Source organism: Hakea prostrata, chromosome 2 (assembly GCF_041222555.1).
Source record: "Hakea prostrata isolate BN-2017 chromosome 2, UWA_Hpros_2, whole genome shotgun sequence".
In the NCBI taxonomy this organism is placed as follows: domain Eukaryota; kingdom Viridiplantae; phylum Streptophyta; class Magnoliopsida; order Proteales; family Proteaceae; genus Hakea; species Hakea prostrata.
The window spans coordinates 63,172,052-63,181,673 of record NC_142601.1 but is presented as its reverse complement, the minus strand read 5'-3'; the positions used below and the strand labels follow the sequence as shown (position 1 = coordinate 63,181,673).

At 39.1% G+C, this 9,622-nt stretch overlaps 1 protein-coding gene across 1 annotated transcript; it reads left to right on the top strand.

The window, feature by feature from the left end:
- Positions 1 to 4,974: 4,974 nt before the first annotated feature.
- LOC149025596 (uncharacterized) lies at positions 4,975 to 7,025 on the top strand. Its single transcript, XM_089143149.1, has 3 exons — positions 4,975 to 5,233; positions 5,477 to 5,916; positions 6,272 to 7,025. Exons 1-3 carry the CDS (start codon positions 5,069 to 5,071, stop codon positions 6,717 to 6,719), a joined length of 1,053 nt encoding a protein of 350 aa, XP_088999275.1. The 5' UTR covers positions 4,975 to 5,068; the 3' UTR covers positions 6,720 to 7,025.
- The last annotated feature ends 2,597 nt before the right edge of the window (positions 7,026 to 9,622 follow it).

The window sequence follows — 9,622 nt, the reverse complement described above, 5'->3', positions numbered from 1 at the left end:
GTTTTTCGCCATGTGTCAAACTAGCAATAGAAAATTCAAATTTTTATTATTTATTCAACAAAAGTTTATTCCTTAATATCGTTAGCTTGAAATTTACAAAACCCCTACATTAACCGAAAATCTCGACAATTCATCCACAAATTTTCCCTATCTTTCTTGGATTTCTATATTTCTTCTCCAGAGCTCCCTAAATATTTTCTCTTCTACTTTTTGTATTCTTGCTATATTTTTATTCGATCATTAACATATAGTAATAGATCTCTCTTCATTCTTGAGACATAGCATTATTTGTCAACGTTATTTTGGTTTAATTGTTTAAAATAATGTTCTACAATTTCAGTTTTGCCCATATACAGTCGGATATGTGCCGATCAAAAACACTAATTTATGAGAGGTTTTAAATAAAACCAGAATTTTAATATGTTTATTGGAATCAAATTAGGCTCGACACTAAATTTGGGCCCAAAATGAACTAAAATACTCCTAAATGGAGGGTCAAAATTTGGCTGCAACTTGCGCAAAATTTTTGCAGAAATTTTGGTGAAATTAGCCAGTTTGCCTGGCGAACCAGTGAATTTTGCCAACACACCTTACTCCTAACACATAGATACTAATAGCTACTAAAACACACGCACATAGTGTGAAACAAATAGAACAGATACAACAGTTAGACTACTCTTTCTTTTTTGCTAAAACAAAAAAACAACGATTATTTTAAATGAAAGAGTTTAGGTCAAAAGACCTATACATTTGTGAATGATAATCATGTACATGAGGATCTTGTGGTCAACTAATTAATATATAATTTTTAAGGAAAGAAAGAATCCAAATGATGCAATGGAGAAAATAGATAATTCATACTTTTGTGAATGGTGGGGGAAAAAATTATAGAAATTTTTTTTTTTTTTTGGGTAACCAATTCTAGAATTAGGTTATATGTTAACCTAAAGTATGTCATAACTTAAAAAGAATTACTCTAACAAATAAAAGATAAAAATTCATCCAACTCATAGCTAGCAATCCATACATCGCGACATGCAATCGCGTTGGGCAGCGCTGAACATCATTGAAGACATTCTTGACATCAAACAGGGACTAAAGTTATGTGTCTTTATACATCATGCAAGGAATTCCATTTTTTGGCTACATGAATCCAGAGATTTCAAATTCTGGATTCGCAAATGGGAGATTTATACCTATTTGGTTGTGTGAATCTCTGGATTCATGAAATCTAGAGATTCATTTTTTTACACTAAAAACGTGAATCTGTAGATTTATGGGTATAAGGTGAAATCCAGAGATTTTATCTCTATTATAAAATTGTTAAACATTTGAACCATGACTCCATAAAATTTTTTTTAGGATGAATGTATAAATTTTATTCGAAAGATTCAGGCTAACCAAACAGTTACTTTTATGAAATCTGATTCCATAGATTTGAAATCTTCAAACTCAAGTAACCAAACAGACCCTAAAAAAATTTATAAATTTTTAAGATATTATAGAATGTTTTTTTCAAATTTTGACATTCTATAATATCTCCAGGACTGAAGCAAGATCCCTTCCTATCAAATCGCAGAGGACCCATTATCTTTCCATTTTTAGTAATAGAGTCAAATATCGTAAAGGTTCATTTCCAACTCGGGATAAGCATCATTAAGTCTTTGGATTAGTCTTTTGGCAAAAAAGAGTCTTTTGACTCACAGCTAGAAACCAGAATTGCTTGTTTCTTCATATGATTCATTGACCACACCAAATCACAACACACCAATTTCCGAAAATTGGATTTCCTATTGGATTTGATGGAGCTTTAATGCTGCACAATATTGAATTGCATATGGTCTGAATGTAATAGATGGTCAAAGGTGATATCTAGACCACTCAATTTACATGTCCGTTTTTTAACCCTTTCAATCATACCTACCTCTTTTCAATGGGATCTATCTTTTCAAAATGTTGTGTCTAGAACTTCTTTGAGGGCCGAATACTGATATGACCACCTTGAGAGTTCTTCAGCCAAGTTAGAATAGTTGAGATGCCTGCACCTCATAAAGAAAACAAGAACGGTCCAACCAAGTTTCTCAAGAACGTAATGAATAATTGATCAGATGATTTCTCATACCTTTCTCCATGTAGGAGGTGGGTTATTATCGAAGTTACCCGGAGGTGGCGCTTCTTTGAGTTTCGGATCGACAGTTGAAGAGTGAGTGAAATATCTTTGGAATAACGGCTCCTTCTTTGTCGGACCAGATAGAGCCGTTATCTAATGACTCATCTCCCCAACTCTTGGAACGGCCTTACTGAGTAGTTATCTGTAACTAACTCTCTTGACTTGGCCGTCTTCAACGTCTCTCTTGGATTTAGTCCAAATGGGATTCTTGGGCTTATTCCGAACATGTTCCTTGAAGGAGTAAATATGCCTCCTCCCGAGGGGGTCAATAAACCTTCTCCCAAGGGGGTTTTTTGTGCCTCTAATGAGAGAACACTGTTCATCCCAAACCTGCAGAAGACCCATGTCCCGAGTGGGTATGTGCTATGCTCCAGAAGAGGATTCTTCAGAATTCTCTTAAGATGACTTCTCTACCCCGAGTGGGGGTGTGTGCTCGTCCCGTGGGGGTTCCTCGGGATATACGTTCTCCACAACACAAAAAAAATGTAAAATGAGTGGGGAGATCATGACCATACACAGCTCAGCAGCACTGAAATTGAACCCCTTTTGTTTCCCCTCTTTTTTTTTTTTTTTCTTTTCTTCTTTCGGCTAACACACCCTCCACCCCTTTTCTTTTCTCTTAAGACCTTTCACCCCTCTTCATTATATACATTTATTTTACTTGCAATCCTCCAGGTGGTCTGGTCTAGGGGATTGTACTCTTTTCAAGTCTCTATATTATACATTTAAGAGCAGAATTTGTTTTCTAATATTGATAAAGCGAACCATAAATATTTAGAACAGTGTCTTGAAAAATGAAAAAGAAAAGGAACAATCCTCGATACACTATTTCAGATTAAGTTCTATTTCTAAAAGTTGATAAGACACACCTGAGATGGGTTCTCCTCTAAAATGTTTGGTGAAGATATGTGTGAAAAACACACTCCTCTACCCCTCACAAGTACTTCATATGTCATATTTTATGTCACTTCTATTCGTTTTCATGTAAGTATACATTCGAGTGGTCCTTTCATATGTCAAGCCTCATTAAGGTCTTTGACGTATTATTGTGGGGGAGAGATGCACCGTTAATTTGTTTGTTCACATTAACTATATGAAATGAAACATTTGTTATTATTATTAAAAAAAGACTATAGATGTCCTTATTGTTTGGCCATAGAAGACAAGGGCACGAAAGAGTCGCACCAATTATTTGCTTTCTTTTTGTGATTATCAAGAGATTATCTATCCATGGTCGTTTTCATGAAAAAGTCCTTCAGCATATTCCAAACCTGACCTGACCCCATGCCCACCTCAATAATGCAACTCTAAACCACTACATCAAATGTTTACCAAAAAAAGAAAAAAAAAAAAAAACTAACATCAAATTAGGCCTGTAAACGGACCGGATTCGGTTTGGATACACCAGTAAATTGATCAAATGTGTTGTGGGCCTAAAACATATAGATGGGTTGTGGTAGAATAAAATCAATAAACTTATGGTCCACAGCTGAGAACATTCATAATAACTTGAGGCCACTACTTTGGAATATTTAATAGTGATATCTATGAAGGGTTTTTTTTAAAGGAAAATTTGACTTGGGGTTTTTAAGGTTAACGTTGAATTGGGTTGTTTATTGTTGTGTGTTTATTTCTTCCATTTCAAGGAGAAATGGGCTTTTTGCCCAATAAGCAAAGCCCATGTTTAAATGGGGTTATGCTGGGAAATCTTATAGCAGGTCCAGCATGAGCCTGTTGTATAAGAGCTGGTCAACAATAAGCAAAGTTCATGCTTTGGGTCTCTGTCTTTTTTAAATATAAAGTTGGGTATCAGTGCTTTAAGACCTCCATTTTGAGGTGCCAGTGCAATTTACTCTAAATAATTTATTGTCTTTACTTGTTCTTGTGTCTCTCTCCAGCATTGAAGGTGAGAGACTGGGCAAGACGAGATCAGGAGCTGAATTTGGGGTCTCAAAGACGAAGAAAAGGCGATGGGATTTGGGGTCCAGCAAAAAAACATAAACCCAAACCCAATTTAGTTGGAAACAGTTTGGTTTATATACATTTCAACCCATTCGTTTTAGGTCCATTCCACTCAAATGGGTCATTGAGTACATGCTCAAATTCAAATGTTAATATTTAATGAAAATAGGATGCTTCTTCACCACAAAATCAAGTGGGCCCAGTATTTTAATAATAATTTAAAAAATTAAAGATGGGACCCTTGGCAGAGTCCAATTGTCTCCCTTGACAGGGAGCACAGGGAGCAGGGGAAGAGCCAGAATTAAACATTTTGGGGCCGAATAATGAGTCTGAATCACCTATTATGTGATGGAAGATAGTGAAGAATACAGACCTTTATCCTGATGCGACACAGAGTAGCAGGATCCCAACTTCTTTTAAGCAAAGAAGAATCCACGTCCACCTATACTTGCTGATGTGGCAGGTCTGGATGCTTCAAGATGAAGTGTATTCTCAAGCCCCACGCCACGTGCGTAAAAGTCTGAGCACAGCACATGATATTGGGAGCCAGCTGGCCAAACCGTCGGGTCGGATCTTTTATCAGGCAGGGCCAGGTTAATTGTTGGGTCGGAACGATTACGAGGAGTGAATGCTATAGAATTTGGAGTTTGCAGGTCCGTGTTTCCAGAACATTCCTCACTCTTGTCATGGTTTCAACTTTCAAGCTCAACCTTCCCCATTCCGTTTCGTTTCGTTTCGTTTCGTTCTCCCATCTCCATTGCTAATCCTCTCAATCAATATAATAAAGAACAATCCATATCTTCGATTTTGACGATTAACAATTACCTGCTGATTAACCTCTACGCAACAGGCCAAGGAACGCAAAGCTGCAAGAATCCGCAAGAATCCACAAGAAAAGCTACCCAGGAGCAGCCAAGGAATAAAAAGAGAAGGTGAATGGGCGTCGATTACTACAAGATCCTACAGGTCGATAGGAAAGCCAAAGATGAAGATCTTAAGAAAGCTTACAGAAAGCTTGCCATGAAATGGCACCCAGACAAGAATCCCGACAACAAGAAGGAAGCTGAAGCCAAATTCAAAGCGCTTTCTGAAGCATATGAAGTCAGCTTCTCTCCCTCTCAATTCCTACCTTGATTAATCTCTCTTTCTGTTTCTGGGTCTTTCATTATATCTAGAATTCTCTTCGCGCGCGCTGCTCTGTCTTGCAATTGCAATACCCATTTAAAGTAAAAGAAAGAAAATAACTGTTCTAGTATTCTTTCAATTGGATCTTTGTTTCACTGGTTACCCATGATTCCGAGATATGGTCTGACAATGAGGTTGTCTCTCTTCTTCCTGTTATAGGTTCTCAGTGATTCTCGGAAGAGAGCAATCTATGACCAATCTGGCGAAGAGGGTCTGAAAGGTCAAATGCCGCCGGAGCCGGGAACAGGTGGTCCCGTTCCCGGCGGGGCTACGTATTCCCAGAGGGGTGACGGGCCGAAAGTATTCAGGTTCCGTCCCAGAAGTGCAGATGACATTTTCACTGAATTCTTTGGACACGTTAGCCCTTTTGAAGGAATGGGATGCGCCGGCGGTGGCGGTGGCAGTAGCAGCGGCACGAAGGGCATCGGGAGGTTCGCGGACGTGTTTGGCGAAAGCATTTTCGGTTCAAAGAATCAGCGCCCTTCCAGCTCTCGTAAAGCTGCGCCCATAGAGAAGTGTTTGCCCTGTAGCCTTGAAGAACTTTATAAGGGAACTTCAAAGAAGATGAAGATATGCAGAGAGATCACTGATTCGAGTGGGTGAGTTTTCATATTCTTTAACTTTTCCTATCTCTGCATTTTGCTTATGGGTTTTGGTCCGTGTGGTGAATGGCACTCGATATATAGCTATCAATCCAATCTGTTCTTGCCCTTGAAGGGCAAATTTCACCAGAACTTATAGTCTCTTCGTGTTTCCTGTGGACCATTGGCTAAGAGGGAATGTAGAGTTTGCTCCCTAAGCCGTGGTTAATAAGAGAATATATATATATAGGTTGCAGATTTGGTTTCATAACTGTCTCTACAATCCCAGAAAGTGCTAGCTTATGTTGTTCCATTGTGTCTTCTTATTGTGATTATATTCGCTATTTACTTACAAATGAGGCTGTTCATTCAGGAACCTAGTGCCAGTAGAAGAGATTATAATTATTGATATAAAGCCTGGGTGGAAGAAAGGAACAAAGATCACCTACGAAGAGAAAGGGAACGAACAACCAAACGTTATAGCAGCAGATGTTGTCTTCATCGTTGATGAAAAACCACACGATGTGTTCGATAGGGATGGAAATGATTTGATAGTGACTCAGAAGATATTGCTGGTGGAAGCTCTCACGGGTTACACAGTGCATCTAACTACTATAGACGGCAGGAATCTGACCATACCCATCAATGATGTGATCCATCCGAATTATGAAGAGGTTGTTCCAATGGAGGGGATGCCTTTACAGAAAGATCCCTCGAAGAAAGGGGATTTGAGAATCAAATTCAATATCGAGTTCCCCGCGAAGTTGTCTTCCGACAGGAAAGCTGGAATCAAGGAATTGTTGGCTTCAGAAGATTCCTAATTTACGCGACACCAAAATCTTTGAACGCATGGTGCAGGACCTACAAGTCTTCCTCCATCGTCTGATAATTGAATGGGGGATTTGGTTGCGGTTAAGAAAGCGTGAAACACAGCTACAGGAGAGTACATAGATTTTGATTTTTCAATGCTCTATGTGAATGAGAGGAATTTTGATCCAATTAGTTTTGTTTTGTTAGGTTGAATTCTTAGGATTAAACAAAGTTGAATCCTATTGATTGATAGCGGTTTTGTCTTTGTAAAAGGGACAGTTTAGGGCACCTCAAATTTTGTTGTTTCTCGTCATTTGAATGGTACAGTTAATACAAATGATTTTTTTTTCCTTTTTTCTTTTTTTCCTTCTGAGTTCCCTGACCTTATATGATCCTAGAAACTTCATGTGGAAAGGGGTTGCCTAACGGTTTTTCACCTACTAGGTCTTGTCGGACGAAAGATGAGAGTTATCTATGAGAATGATGAGTTTTCCGAGTTATTTTCTGTGAGCTCAGCTTGGGGTCATGGGAATAGTTTCAGGAATGGATACATATTAATTAAAAGATAAAATCGACAGAAGCGTGCTGAAGTGTGATCTAGTGATTTGTGCGCACTAAGGGGAACACAGAAACTTACGGATCTACCAACAAATAAACGAGACAAGCTTGTGGGGACACCAAAAGAGTCTTCCAGCCATGGAGTGGTTACGGGCCATGATGTCAAACTCGGATAAGGACCTTTGTTAGTTTATAGACCAAAACATCAGTCATTCTAGGAACATAGAGAAAATTACAATTCTCAAATCGAGAAGCTAGAAAAATAACATCGGAAACTATAGGCTAAGCACTCAAAGGAACCGGTTTGTCAAGATGCCCAGCTCTAACGCTTCTCGAAGCCCTTTATGAAATGCCATTGATTCACCATCCAAAATATCCACAAACTCCACAGGAATTGATTTTGCGAGCAAATAATGGCTCTCCTCATCTCTTATAATAACACCTAACCCAGATTTAGCTGTGGCTTGCTATGAGCAACGTCTGTATTCACCTTAAAAGTACCTTGTGGAGGAGGTGACCATGAGACTGGATCGCTAATTTGTAGCCCCCATCCTACGTGACCCAATCTTGAGTGAATTGCTGTCCATAAATTCTTTTGTGCATCGTGAAGCCTTTGTTATCACCTCCATCGGCTGAATATGGCAACCCCTAAAGACTCTTTCATTCAATGCTAACCATAGTTGCCACATTATAAACGCTGCTAGGCATTCAGCTTGCTGCCCTTCTTCCTTCCCATTTGTTGACAAAAATTTCCATTGTCCAACCCAATCAACTATTGTCGTGTGTGAGACCATACCCAGATTTACACTCAAAGGACTGCCAAACCAAGTGGTTCCGGCCAAGGGTGAGTGAAGTAGGACATGATCCATGGTCTCCGGAGATTCCCCACAACAACTGCAAGAAGGATCAATATTTAGATTCCTCCTCAAGAAACCTTCTCCACATGCAACCCCATTAGCAACCGCCCTCCATATGAAGTTTTTAATTTTGGGTAGTGTATGACAACTGCAAATTTTCTTCCACACCTCCTTAGGTACATCAACCCAAGCATCTCTTATTGAAGTAGAAGGTTGTTGGTTCTCCTCTATTTCACTTTCATTTTTGAGTAAGTGATATACTGATTTGACAGAAAACAAGCATCTTCTATCCTTCTGCACCCCAAGACTTCCAATTCATTCACTAGATTCGCTATTCCATGCCCCTTGTCTATCCTCATACGGGGGAAGAGTTAATTAGGTCTATAACATTTGATTAGTTTCTATCTCGCTTAAATATCCTCTCTATGCTCCCAAGATGGTTTGTCGAGCGTGACTCTCGAGATAAGTTTGGGTTTAAACTTTAAAAGGGTTAATATCTTTACGATGGGGGGGGGGGGGGGGGGGGGCTCAAAATTTTGTTGAATTAGCTCCCTTTTCCATATTCTCTCAGTTGGTCGAATCAGCTCTTCCACTAAGTGAATGGTATTGCCAATCGGGTGAATAGGAGTTAAAACCTTATTCCTGTCAATGCCCTGGATCCATTTAGAACCCTAGATATCCACTTTGTCTCCTTTGCCAAATTTCCATTGTAAGCCTTTTAGAAGGACTTTCCTTCCTTCGAGAATGCTTCTCCACCCCCATGATGGATTACTACCGAATCGAGCCTCCAAAAAATACGTAGTCGAGTAATAGATTGTTTTCATTACCCTTCCAAACAACAAATATGGTTCCTGGAGCAACTGCCAAGCAGCTCTAGAGAGCAGGGCCTGATTATGAATATATGGATCTCGAAGCCCCAAATCCCCATTTTCCTTGAGTGTGTTAATTTCTTCAATGATATCCAATGGACTGCCTTCTTATCATTCTTGTCGCCCCAAAAAAATCTACTGCCAACCTCTTTGTTCTTTTATGATGAGCTTGTGGCAATTTGAAGTGTTGGGTTGCATAATTTGAAGCTGGGAGAGCTGCCGCCTTTAATAATACCTCCTTCCTTGCATATGAGAGTAGGCTCTTGGCCCATCCTTTAATTTTAGCTGATGTCCTATCATTAAAATCATGGAAAATCTCCACCTTCTTGCCACCTATAATAGTTGGAAGGCCTAAGTACTTCGATGGACCATCTCCATATGGGAGTTTGAGAATTCTTGAAAACCACCTCTTTAGCCTTGATGGAGTGTTGGGTCTGTAGTAGATGGAAGACTTCTTGGAGTTAATGATATGCCTAGATGCCTTACAATACTTATCTAATAAGATCTTGACATTATGCACTTCTTGTAACTTCACCTCTGAGAAGACCAAGCAAGCATCTGCAAATAATAAATGAGATAATGCTTCACTTCTATTTTTAATTCTAATCCCTCTAATATTCCTATCCATCT